This window comes from Mirounga angustirostris, unplaced genomic scaffold (assembly GCF_029215605.1).
Source record: "Mirounga angustirostris isolate CCGP_5_RB_7025 unplaced genomic scaffold, mMirAng1.0.hap1 SCAF_5, whole genome shotgun sequence".
NCBI classification, from domain to species: domain Eukaryota; kingdom Metazoa; phylum Chordata; class Mammalia; order Carnivora; family Phocidae; genus Mirounga; species Mirounga angustirostris.
The window spans coordinates 141,362,814-141,375,965 of record NW_026991713.1 but is presented as its reverse complement, the minus strand read 5'-3'; the positions used below and the strand labels follow the sequence as shown (position 1 = coordinate 141,375,965).

General features: G+C 61.5%; 1 protein-coding gene across 5 annotated transcripts in view; it reads left to right on the top strand.

Moving 5' to 3' along the window:
- The window catches only part of ABCA3 (ATP binding cassette subfamily A member 3), a 41,514-nt gene extending 34,255 nt beyond the window's left edge, over positions 1-7,259 (top strand). For all 5 annotated transcript variants that reach the window (XM_064592359.1, XM_064592358.1, XM_064592361.1 and 2 more), the window contains 10 exons: positions 149-368; positions 675-833; positions 1,640-1,812; positions 2,349-2,477; positions 2,555-2,749; positions 4,370-4,557; positions 5,060-5,230; positions 5,496-5,686; positions 5,829-5,902; positions 6,333-7,259. In XM_064592359.1, the coding sequence (XP_064448429.1) occupies positions 149-368; positions 675-833; positions 1,640-1,812; positions 2,349-2,477; positions 2,555-2,749; positions 4,370-4,557; positions 5,060-5,230; positions 5,496-5,686; positions 5,829-5,902; positions 6,333-6,464 (1,632 nt within the window). In that variant the 3' untranslated portion in view covers positions 6,465-7,259. The remainder of the gene's footprint in view (positions 1-148; positions 369-674; positions 834-1,639; positions 1,813-2,348; positions 2,478-2,554; positions 2,750-4,369; positions 4,558-5,059; positions 5,231-5,495; positions 5,687-5,828; positions 5,903-6,332) is intronic.
- Positions 7,260-13,152: the final 5,893 nt, after the last annotated feature.

Genomic DNA, 13,152 nt, shown 5'->3' with positions numbered 1-13,152 from the left:
CATGGTGGCGGGCAGGGCCCCAGAGCGGCGTGCCCCATGATGACTCCAAGTACAGAGGGGCGTGGGACAGGTTATCGGGGGGAGTCCCAGGGCTGAAAGCCACCGGGGAGACAGGGCCCCCGAGCCACCTGCCTCTGTGCCGCCGCAGGTGGTGTTCAAAGCCTTTGACGTGCACGCCTTCACGCGCGACGGCCACATGGCAGATGCCCTGTTGCTGCTCATGCTCTATGGCTGGGCCATCATCCCCCTCATGTACCTGATGAACTTCTTCTTCTCGGGAGCAGCCACTGCTTACACGAGGCTGACCATATTCAACATCCTGTCGGGCATAGCCACCTTCCTCATGGTCACCATCATGCGCATCCCAGGTGGGGGCCTGCGGACCCCCCGCCCCTCACCCCTCACCCCGGGTGCCCGCGGAGCCACTCTGCCCCGAACCTGGGCGGCAGCAGCGGGCACTGGGCCAGGCCCCTCTGCCAAATGTGGCCCTGCTGGGCCCGCGGCACTTCCGCCTCAAGGTTTCAGCCGGGAGGGCGTGGGGGTGCTGTCCCACAGGTGCCGTCCTGGGAGGGCCTGGCACCCCACATGGGGGTAACACCCGGCTGGGCATCTGGCCCCCACACACCGCACTCGTGTGTCCCCCAGCGTCCACTGGTCTGTGCCCCTCCCCACAGCGGTCAAGTTAGAAGAGCTTTCCAGAACCCTGGACCACGTGTTCCTGGTGCTGCCCAACCATTGTCTGGGGATGGCGGTCAGCAGCTTCCACGAGAACTTTGAGATGCGGAGGTACTGCACCTCCTCGGAGGTCGCGGCCCACTACTGCAGGAAGTACAGTGAGTGTCCCCATGGCCGCCCCTCACCACCCCGCACCCCGCGGCGGGGCTCTCCTGGGGGGGACCTTTGTTCCGCTCTGTGAGGGGGCGCCCCCTCACCCCAGGCCGCCCCCAGGCTGACCCCTGGGTCCCTCTGCCACCCAGGCATCTCTGTATCTCCAGCCTCCCTCATCTTTCTCCTGCAAGGACGTCTGTGGTTGGATTCAGGGCCCATCCCAAATGCGGGATCTCACCTCGAGACCCTTAGCTTTTTACATCTGCAAAGATCCTTTTTTAAGTGGAGTTGCTCATGGGTTCTGGGGGTTAGGACGTGTCGTGTTGTTCTGGGGGCCACCTTTCAGCCCACCACATGCCCTATCAGTGCCTGGACCAGTCTTCAGCTGTGGTCATCTGTCACCTCTGTGACCATGGGGGTGAGGTGGGGGGGTCACATCTTCACGTCTCAGTGCAGCCCCGCCCCTCCCCCTGAGCAGGGAAGGAGCGTGGGAGTGAGCAAGTGAGGGCATGACTCGGTCACTTGTCACAGGCACCCCTTGCAAAGTAAAACTGCTCACAGATGTCGGCAGTTCTTGGGGCTTCTGTGAGGCAGTGACAAGCACAGGGTGCAGCCTCAGAAGATGAGTGGACCCTGTGCCCTCACAGCCTCTGTCGGAGGCTGGTGTGCAGGCACCTGTGGGCCTAGAGAGGGGCTCGGGCTGGGACGCGGGGTGAGAGGGCACGTGGGGCGGGGGGGGGGCGCACAGGGCGGGGGCACATGGGACAGCGCAGGGCAGGAGGGCGTGGTGCTCACTCCCTTGCCCACACAGACATCCAGTACCAGCAGAACTTCTATGCGTGGAGCGCCCCGGGGGTCGGCAGGTTCGTGACCTCCATGGCAGCTTCTGGATTTGCCTACCTCAGCCTGCTCTTCCTCATCGAGACCGACACGCTGTGGAGGCTGAAGACCTGCCTCTGTGCCTTCTGGAGGAGGCGGGCGCTGGTGAGTGACCCCCAGCACTCCCCACACCTCCACCTCCCTCTGGCCTGGGCAGGTGCACGCACGGGAGGGCCGCCATGCTCACCAGCCCCCGGGCTCGCCAGTCCCGGACCCTGGGGTCCCCACAGCCTCCGTCTTGGCAGAGGCTGTCGGACCGGTAGCCCTCGTGTTTGTCACCTACCTCCCGTCCCACAAACGCAGCCTGGGCGGAAACTGCACTGGACGGACACAGGAACCCAGGGCGGGGGGTCTGCTCTGACCTCTGAAGACCGCTCTGACAAGGAGCTTCTGTCCACATAGTACAGCCCCCCACACCCTCACCAGAGGCTCTTGGCTTTCTCGATGTGTGCTGCACCATCCTTGCTCCTTGGCTGTCTGCATCTCCTCGGTGCTCATGTCAGCCCTTAAGTCCACCAGCTGTCCTTGTGAAAGCCCTGAGTCAGCACACCAGCGGTCTTAGAGACCCCCGCCCTTTGTCCCATGGAAGAGGACACCCTGAGCTGGAGCTCACTCATGTGGTCTTTTTCTGGAACAATTAGACGGAAGCGTACGCTCGGACGTCAGCACCTCCTGAGGACCAGGACGTGGTGGATGAAAGGAACCGGGTCCTGGCCCCCAGCATGGACTCCCTGCTGGACACACCTCTGGTTATCAAGGAGCTCTCCAAGGTAAGGTGGGCCTCCCCACATGGGCCCCGGGCACCCCTCTTGGCTGCCTGCAGGCCCCAAAGCCCGGTGTCCCGCAGGTGTACGAGCAGACGACGCCCCTACTTGCTGTGGACAAGATCTCCCTTGCAGTCCATAAAGGGGAGTGTTTCGGCTTGCTGGGTTTCAACGGAGCCGGGAAAACCACAACTTTCAAAATGCTGACGGGGGAGGAGACCATCACATCTGGGGATGCCTTTGTCGGGGGCTACAGCATCAGCTCTGAAATCGGGAAGGTGGGTGCAGCCAGAGAGGCGGGAAGAGGGGGCCCCGTGGAGGCAGGGATGGGGCTCGTTTCTGGCTCACGGTGCGTGGACAGGAGGACGAGGCAGTGACTGGGGCCAGAGCAAAGCAATGGGGAGAACAGAGAGAACAGGAAGATAAGAGCCCCCTAGGCCCGAAGGGCCCAGGCCACAGCCTCTCTCTGAGAAGCCGCTTCTCTGGCCCCAGGGCCATGGTGCTCACAGCACTGTGCAGTCCATGTGCACAGATTGATCATAACGGTGCCCTGAGCTGCTCAGACCAGGCATTCCATCAAGAACCACAGCTGGGTAAAATGTCAGTGACAAAGCCCATTGTTAAGAGCATCATAGAGCCCGATGCACAGTGAGGAGCCCCAGCCAAAATTCTTGAGCCCCTAGAGGCATGGCAGGTTCCACCTCTGCAGAGAGCACACGGTGCTCCTGGCCCCCCGGGCACAGGTTTCAGGGCCTTATTGAGTGAAGGAGAAACCGAGGCCCGGGGCCCCCATGGTAGGGTGTGACATGAGACTTTCTCCACGTGGGGCCAGGTAAGGATGAACCAGGCTGCCCTCCCACTCTCTGCACCCCTGGGGATTGGGTTGGGGGGTCCTCTGTGTGCCGAGGGGAGAGGCAGAGCGTGGGCCAGGGCCTTGGGGCAACCGCGTGTCCCATCTGGCAGTGGGGGCTTCTAGTCCGCCATGCCTGCAGAGTGCCGCCTACATTGTCTAGAGGAAGGCCTTCCTCTGAGGCCCCCCAAGAAGCCCCAGACAGTGTTCCAGGGCCTGTGGGCAGTTCACACACACTGAGAAACAAAGGAAGCATAGCCCCGTGTCAAGAACCCGCGGGAGAAAAAAGCCCAGCACTTTAGATTTGCCACCGCCAGACCTGGATTCTAAAACACCTGTGTTTACCGTGTTTAGAGAAACAAACAAGATTAGACACACAGGCAGGAAAAAGAAAACCATAAACACATCTTAGAAGCTGGAGAGGGAGGGGACTCATCCATTTGTCCGGTCTGAGCTCCAGGGGGTGGGAGAGCACGGGGACGGTACTGAGTGATGGGGCAGCGGCAGAGAGAGGGTGTTCCCGGGCGGCTGAAGCCTAGGAGCCCCCAGGAGGGTAAAGAGAGAGAAAACCCCGTCTGGAATCCACAGACCAGCCCCAGGCTTGCCGGCCCCTCGCCTGCTGCTGCAGTAGCTGGGGAGACGGTGCGGCTGCACGGGGTCCAAGCGCCGCCCGCCCCAGAGGCGCCGCCCGCAAACCCCTCCTTGATCAGCGGGAGCAGAGGGGAAGGGCTTACATGCCCCGCGCCTGCTTAACGTCTCATGGTGCAGGAGCGGTGACACAGACATCACAGTGATGGTGGCCTCGTGCTCCTGCCCACCCCGCATGCCGTGGCCGCATTGGCTCCTGCAGTCTCTGGCGCCTAGGGGTGGGGTGGGATGTGCGCCCGGGCGTCCGCGAGCTGGCCAGGGCCCTCCAGTGTCCCTGACAAAGTGCAGCGTGGGGGCCGCCGGGGCTTGTCCACCGCCGGGCCGCCCCACACAGATCCGCTGGGAGAAACCTGGAGGAGCCCCCCTCTGACCCGCTGCACCCCCTGCACCCCACCTCCAGGTGCGGCAGCGGATCGGCTACTGCCCCCAGTTTGACGCTTTGCTGGACCACATGACGGGCTGGGAGACGCTGGTCATGTACGCCCGGCTTCGGGGCATCCCCGAACGCCACATCGGCGCCTGCGTGGAGAACACGCTCCGGGGCCTGCTTCTGGAGCCACACGCCAACAAGCTGGTCAGGACATACAGGTGTGGCTGCACTCTGGCCCCCTAACCGCCCAGAGCCGCAGTGACTGCCACGCCCCTGGGGTGGAGTCTGAGTCTCCCTTACCGTAAGGCTGGGGGCAGCCAAACGGGTCCAGGGCCAGAGCTCCCACCCGTCTTTCCAGGATGGGATGGGGATCTGGTGGCATGACCCAGGCAGCGTGGGGCGGGGGTGGGCGGGGGGGGAGGGGCTGCCCTGCCGGTTCCTGCCACTGGGAGGCACAGCCAGGCCAGGGGGAGGTCAGGCCTGTCAGACCCTGGTCAGCAGAAACCGACGGTGTTACCGTCCTCTGTGTGGGTGTGGACTGACCCCCCAGCACAGCTTTCCTTGGGGCCCCCAAAACCACAAGGTGGGCTTTCCAGGCACGATCCCCTCATTCCTGTTTACCCGGGGCGCTCTGTGATCACTGGGCCCAGTCTGATGCTAGGACACAGGGAGCCTGTGCTAATTATGAGCCTTGCCCCCTACACTCCCCCTTGCTCCCAGCGGTGGCAACAAGCGGAAGCTGAGCACAGGCATCGCCCTGCTTGGAGAGCCTTCGGTCATCTTCCTGGACGAGCCATCCACTGGCATGGACCCCGTGGCCCGGCGCCTGCTCTGGGACACTGTGGCACGGGCCCGAGAGTCGGGCAAGGCCATCGTCATCACCTCCCACAGGTAGAGCCGGGGTCTCGGGGGGTCAGTGGAAGAGCCGGGACGAGGGCTGGCCGGGTGGGGCCGGGTGGACAGAAGACCTGTCAGCAGCTGGTTCAGAGTCTGTGAGGAAAGTCGCCAGCTAGCCATGTGGGCCACCCTCTGAACATGGGAATCAGGAACAGTGTGATCTGGCCGTTGACACCGGCCCCTCTGCCTGAGCCTTTGACACAGAAGGCAGGTGTTGGCATCCCCCGGCCCCTTGTCAGGCCTCTGCCCCTCTCCCCAGCATGGAGGAATGCGAGGCTTTATGCACCCGGCTGGCCATCATGGTGCAGGGTCAGTTCAAGTGCCTGGGCAGCCCACAGCACCTCAAGAGCAAGTTTGGCAGCGGCTACTCCCTGCGGGCCAAGGTCCGCTGCGACGGGCAGCAGGAGGCGCTGGAGGAGTTCAAGGCGTTTGTGAACCTGACCTTCCCAGGTGAGGGCCACTGCACAGAGGGCATCTGTGCCTCACCCCTGCCGAGTCCCCCGTCCCTGACCCCTGGGAGGAGGGCCATGACTGCATGGTCCCAGGCCCTCCAGCCTGGCCCTCATGGGCACACGGTATCTTCTTCATGCAGGCAGCGTCCTGGAAGATGAGCACCAAGGGATGGTCCACTACCACCTGCCCGGGGATGACCTCAGCTGGGCCAAGGTGAGTGTGGGCCCTACCAGCCTAGCTGGGGCTGGGGAAGGCCCTCACAGCCATCACTCCTTCTGTGGGGCTTCTAGGCTCCTTCCAGAGAGGAGTCTTACAGTTTCTGCTCTAGCACTCATCCTAAAATCTGCCAGGTTCAGAGGCTCATTTGAGTCAGAAAAAAAATGGGTGCAAAAAGGAAACTGGCCCAGACAGCGTGCCCAAGTTTGCACTCCGAGCTGGGAAGATTCGGGGGAAGCCTGGCCCCCAGGGCCTGCTCGTCCTGCACAGCCCCCCACCTCCTCCGGGGAGCACGGGGCTCCAGCTGGGGCAGGGTAGGAACTCTGGGAGCCTTACCCCCCCACCCCCTGGGGCCAGAGGACTCCCAGACCAGCCAAGGTGCCCCCACCCCTGGGCTTGTTAACAGCCGCTTTTCTGCTCCCACAAGGTGTTTGGTGTTCTGGAGAAGGCCAAGGAGAAGTATGCCGTGGATGACTACTCTGTGAGCCAGATCTCACTGGAGCAGGTCTTCCTGAGCTTCGCCCACCTGCAGCCACCTGCCGAGGACGAGGGGCCATGAGGAGCCAGCAGGCGTGGGGCAAGTGGCCGCACAGGCAGGCGTCCTCCCCCTCCGAGTTCATCTTATCCTGCACCTTTATTTCCAATCACCGTTTTCTATAATGGACGCGAGAATCAAGGCACAGTGGGGACCAGGATGTCGGAGCCCTCACGCTGGGAATCAGCATGCAAACATCTGTGTCCAAGGCAGTGGCCAGAGCCCCTCTCTGGAACTCAGGACCCAGCAAAAGCAGCCCTGCAGGCACGTGCGGGCGAGCCTTGGGGTCTCTGGGCAGAGAGCCCCTCGGGAAGGGGCTGCAGCCGACCTGGGGTTTGCATTTCCTCAAGTGCTCACGAGACGAGCACCAGTAACAGCCCCATATCTGCACACAGCATGGAGCCTCCCAGGGGCGACACGGGGAGCCAGCAGGACAGCGGGCAGCAGGGCTCGCCAGGCTGCCCGGAATGGAGAGTGTTGCCTGTGGCCGTCCACAAGGGAGGTGCTGCTTGTGACCACAGTCTGTGGTCTTGGCTTCCGGGGGGCCTGGGAGTCGCTGCTCCACGGAGCATGCTCTTGATGCCAGGCAGGGCTGACCCCACGCCCGGCGCCATCACACCAGCGTCTCCCAGGGTCAGCGGGCTCGGGGAGAGAAGGCAGTCCTTCATGCCCGAGGCTGGCTTCTGGAGAAGCCACAAGCAGGAGGCCAGTTAGGGACCACTGCGGGACCAAGGGACCGTCTATGTCTATGGAGGATGCACCTGACACGCGGTGACTCTGTCCAGAAAATAAAGTTCGGGAGGGAACATGACCTCGGTCTATATGGAGTGACTTCCAGCGCTCACTGCCAGGAGGTGAAGCAGCCAGGCCGGCAGGTGCCAGAGCGGGTTAAACAGGCACCCCCCGGCAGGTCCGCGGTCCCCACCAGGAGGCACGAGCACAGGGTCAGGGTGGGCTGTGCAGACCTCCGAGGGGCGGGAGGCCTCGGACACCAGGGCCATTCGGGGCTTTAGGCAGAAGATTCTTCTTCCGCATCAGCTTCCTTTTTATTTATATGCTCGTATTTCTGATAGTTTTTTTAAGATTTTTAAATTTATTTGAGAGAGTGAGTGTGTGCACAGAGGGAGAGGGAGAAGCAGACTTCCCACCAAGCAGGGAGCCCAATGTGGGGTTCGATCCCAGGACCCTGGGACCATGACCTGAGCCAAAGGCAGACGCTTAACGGCTGAGCCACCCAGGCGCCCCATTTCTTAGTTTCCTAAATTTCCACAATTTGAATCTCTGTTTTCTGTATTCCCTTAGGATTCATAGTTCTAGAGACTTGTTGCATCACTTTAGGACAGTCTCGCGCATTTTTATCAGCCTCCCCAAGCTTAGAACGCCGCAAAGTCTCCAGTAGCTTTCTGTTCCCCTCAGAATTCCTTACACCCTCATCGTTTAGTTCCATGTTATAAAACGTAAACTCGGGGTGGTTGTGGCCCTGAACGTGCCCCACAGGAAGCAGCTTCTGGGAGGCAGGCCTGCGCCGCTTCAGGGTTGCTGGGGTTGGCCAGGCGGCGCGAGGAGGGGCAGAGCCGGTGGCCCCACTGCTCCACGGCCTGAGCTTGCTTTTCAGCTTGTGGGTTAGAGATTTAGAAATCTGGCTTTTTCTTTCCTTTGAGGGCATGAGGAAAGGCATTCAAGACTGAAGGAACAGCATGTGCGAGGCACACCGACCCTGAATCAGATTGCATTGGTCCAGAGAGAGGTGCTTTGTGTGACGGGACAAGGAGAGAGGGCTGTGGAGACAGGCAGGATGAAAGTGGCCGTGGTCCTGACCAGACCCTTCTTCGGAAGACCACCAGTGGCTGGAGAGAGGGCAGGGCAGGGCTGAGCTGCCGCAGTGGGGACCAGAGGGGCCGGTGTGCTGCACAGTCGGTGAGAGCCCATAGGGCCCGGGGTGTCTGTGGGACGAGCGTGGAGCACTGCAGCCAGGCAGGAGGGACCCCAGGAGTCCTGCTGGAAGGGGCATCGTCAGGTCATGCGCAAGGCTGCTGGACACCCATCACAGGAGCTGAGAATCCTTGAGGAGCCAGGAGTGGGGCCTGAACCCTTTTCTCCCCGAGCCTAGCTGGTTTGGTTTGAGCTGAGGCAGCTCCGGGCCCCAAGATGGGAAAGGAACCACGGACAGACACCCAACAGGAGAGCTGACCTGCTTCATCCCCCATCCCCAGCCCAACCCTCTCCTCCAGGCCTTGGGGCCTTGGGGGTCAGGGGGGCGGGCGGGGGGGGGGGAGGGAGGGGAGGAGGGTGAAGACACTCCCAAGGGGCCCGACACCCACGCGAAGGCTGAGGAGGTCTGTGGAAAATCCGGCCCCGTCCAATGGTGTGGCTCAACCCAAACACAGTGGCCCGTCCCTCAGCATGACAGTGCCACTCAGAACATGGCCTGACAGAGGAGGGGGCAGATCCTGCTGGGCCAGGCCTGGGCCTCAGGCCGAGCCCTTCCACTGCTCCCCCCTGGGGAAGAATGCCAGGCAGCAGGCCACAGTCCGCTGCCGTGTGTCCAGGGGACCCCACCCCCGGCCACAGAAACAGCTCCCGGGGAGCGAAGGCTCAGCCTGCTGGCCGCACACACCAGAAGGCAGGGCCCCAGCAGTTTAAAAAAAGACCGGCGTTTATTTCTCTGCGAGTACAAAGTCCAGAGAAGGCGGGTCTGGGCGTTGTGTCACCATCAAGGCCTCAGGGAGTCAGATTCCATCTGCCTGCTGTGTCCAGGTGGAGACGCCCTCTCAAGGTCCTTTCCCGGCGTCAAGGTGTCCCTGAGGCTCCAGATGGAATGGCAGGAAGCAGGAACAGCAGGAGGGCCCAACCCCTGGACATCATGTGCATTTGTGTCTGAGTCACTGCCCTGCACACAGGCGGGGCTGCACCAGGCGCAGTGAGATGGGACACCAGCTGCGTACCCCAGATAAAAGCCAGGCTCCAGGACACAATCCCAGCCTCTACCACGACTGCAGTGTGCAGACTGGCATCCTCGAGGGGGGCCCCACCAGGCATGCTCTTGCTGCCCGCCTGAGCTGCTAAGACCCCACCTCACTTAGGAAGCCCCACAGCCCAGCAGAAGTGACCCACCCCCCTGCCCACCATGGAGTGTCCTGGCCCTTTGGTTGCAACAACACAGAAAGGCAAACTGGAGTTTTTTGCTGGGCAAATGCCAATCCCAGATATTCAGTACAGGACTCCAGGGGGAGCTGAGGTCAGCTGCATTTCGGGGACCCTCAGCCCAGTCTCAGGAAGCAGCTGACGGACTAAGGCTGATGGAGGAGTGAGCCAAGGCCAGCACCTGGAAGGAAGGCTGGAAGGCGCTGGTCCGAGGGTGGCCACAAGCTGCCTGGGGATGACCATACCCCCCAGGTGAAGGACGACCTGGCCCAGCCTGCCTGGCCTGGACCCACGTGAGCCCAATTCTTTGATCACATAGAGACAGCAATGTCCCAACACCCCAGACCTGATACCTGCAGGGCCAGAGCCTGGAGATAAGGGGTGAGGGTTCCAAGAGACCGGGGGCCAGACCAGCAGGCAGGCTGACTGGTTTGGCTGCTCCATCTACAGGATACCCGAGGCCAGCTGCTGTCCAGCTCCCTTCTGGGGACCAGCGGGACACTGATGGTATAAGCCAGCCGGGTCCTTTGAGACTCCCACTCCCATGCAGACTGGTCAGTGAAGGGCGAGCCACCTGTGCTCACCCAGACCCTGTGGCCACACCAAAAGCCCGAGCCTTACCTGCACACAGAGGGACTTTCCTGGGTAGCCAGCCTGGGCTCCACCTGGGCCCAGAGGGGCTAACCCCCACCTGCTCCTGCATCAAGGAGCTGACCCACAGAGGTTCTAAGAGGTCTCCCCAAACACCAAGATCAGGATTAGGCTGCTCACCCCACCCCACAGCTGAGGCCAGCAGGCCATGTGTGATACCCCACTCTGCAGACACGAGGCCCCTTCCCTGAACCCCGGCTCAGGTCCAACTCCAAACCCTGGAAGATTCAACTCCCTCTCCCGAAGGAGGGAAAGCCACTGGCGTCCCTGCACGAGGGGGCTTAGGGCAGGTGGGCCGAGAGGCTACCCGCGAAGGGTCAACAAGGCAGAGAACTCGGGCCCCACAGCCCCTCAGGAGACCACCAGAAAGCAGGGTGTTTGGCCCTGGAGTCCCATCCCCACCCGACAGGCCCACATGGCCTAGGCCTCAAGCAGGCACGAGGAGGAGCTGAAGCTACAGGGTCGGGCCCGGGGAGCGGGGGCCCTGCCTTCCTTCCTCAACACACAGGGCTGCCCAGGCCCCGCTCCTGGGGCCCGGCCTATACCCCACAGATACTGGTGTCAGATGCCTCCAAGATCGGAGAAGTTCCAAGTCAACTGGCTGTGGATGGCACAACACAGGCCCTGGGAGCAGGGCCAGGGGCCAAGACGGCTCGGCCGCAGTCACGCTCTGCATGGCCCTCAGCACACCAGCTTGACTGCTCTGTATCCAGCTCTGGCTGGACCCCACCCTGCCCCCTGTGGCTCCCCCCAGCTCTAGTGTCACTACCCTTGACTTCCCTGGGGCAGAAATGAACACAGGGCTTTGGGCATGAAAACCAGCACAAGCCCCCAAGCTCACTGCTCAGCAACCCCTAGGAGAGTCCAGAGTTGCCTGCTGGCAGGAGGAGGGGGGCAGGTCTGAGGACCGGACACCCCACACCTTGGAGACACAAGCCTGGAGCTGCAGAGGCCTCCCCACAACTCCAGATCCTCACTGGTGGTTTGGCCCTTTAAGACACAGCCTGGGGGCGCCTGGGGGGCTCCGTCTGTGAAGCGTGAAGCGTGAAGCGTCTGCCTTGGGCTCAGGTCATGATCCCAGGGCCCTGGGATGGAGCCCCGCATCGGGCTCCCTGCACAGCAGGAAGCCTGCTTCTCCCTCTCCCACTCCCCCTGCTTGTGTTGCCTCTTTCACTGTGTCTCTTTCTGTCAAAGTAAGTAAAATCTTTAAATAAAAAAAAAAAGACCCAGCCTGGCCACCCAGAAGGACCAGCCAGAGCCTCTTCCTGGGCTCCTTCAGGGTGTACAGGCACTCAGGAGCCCAGGCCTGTAAGAGCCAGCTCCTCTTCTAACGCCTCCCTCAAGGTCACCAAGCCATCACCAGCTCCCTGACCCCACCCAAACCCCTCTGTTGCACTTGGCCAGGCCCCCCGTGTCCTTAGCGCAGGGACTATTAGCGACAGGTATTAGTGCTTTCTGGACATGGTTTACAAGGGAATGCAATGCCTACTTGAAGCTCCTAGATGGCCCACCGTGACTTCCAGCACAATCCAGGCTACCACTAAACCGTGTCCCAGGTCACCAGCCTCCAAGGACAGGCACTGCAGAGGCCATCAGGCCCATAGAGAACGAAGGCAGAGGGAACATTCTGATTCCAAAGTGAGAGCAGCCCCACATGCCAAGAGGTGGCCCTCGACCCTGGGAAGGAAGGGAGGGGCTCAGGACACTGGCAGAACCAGGCCTGGGGCTGGCTGCCAATCGCCCTGTCTGCAGGAGCCCTGCCCCACCCCCGCCATCAAACCTGGACCAAAGACCTTCAAAGGTCCACAGAGGACCCGCATCCCAGCCCTCAGCCCCCAGAGCCTTAGTGGGTTGGCACAGGGGTGTAAGAAGGGGAAGCCAGAACTCCTGGAAGGCAGGGCCGGGGGCCTCCAGTTTTAACTTCTTACGTTTCTTCCGAACACATTGTTGATCTTCAAAATGCCAAAGACAAGATGCTCAAATTTTAAAGCTCAACAGCTGATAACACACTTGATAACAAAAATCTGTAATATTTAGAAACAAATGTGATTAAATTTATGTGTCTGAATAAATCATGCTTTAGATCTAATATAAAACGTGTTAAAATTTGTATGCATGCCAAGTTACATCACTTTGGCACATTTTAAAAAGCACAGGCGGTTGTCAGCTCAGCTGCTTGTGTCCCTACCCCCCTCTCGCCATGGTGGGGTCACTGGCCTGCTCCCTTCCCACCCTAGGGTGTTGGTGCCGCCCTGGGCAAAGGCTCTGCTAGGTCAAGGCCCTTTAGGCATGCAGAGAGCAATGACTTGCAGACAGCGTCTGCAGCACCGTCCATCCCTCCCTGGGCACTAGCTGCAACCTGGACTCTCCTGTCCTTGCCTGGCAGCTAATCCATCTCCAAGTCACCGGGGTTCCTTCCTCCAAAAGAGATCTGCTTGCCATCTGTTGCCTTCTCTTCCTTGATGCACCTACCTGTTCAGACCACGTCTGCGGCAGGGTGCACCCTCCTTCCTCCCACTGAGTCATGGAGTAACGACCGCTTGCCTGACACCGGCCGGGAACGCCGGAGGCACCTCGGTGAACAAAATCCGAAAGCTCTGGCCCGCTGGGTACCGAGATTTACTCTTCCCAGCCTCCTGCTTGGGCTCGGGGCCACTACTTTGCCAGAAGAGTCAGCCTCCCTGCCCGCACTGTCCACCGGCCAGAGGGGTGACGGTTCGGCGCGGGATGCTGCACATGCTCCATGTCGCCCCAGCACCGCTGAACCCCACATTCCTAGCCCCGGCCTGCGAGCCGCCACCCCGGCCTCCCCTCGCTTCTTCCAACGAGCCTCCGCGCCGCTGCACCTGCTAGTCCCTCTGCCGGGCGCCCGCTCCTACTGCGGTCCCAGCCGCAGCGTCACCTCCTCGGAGGCGCT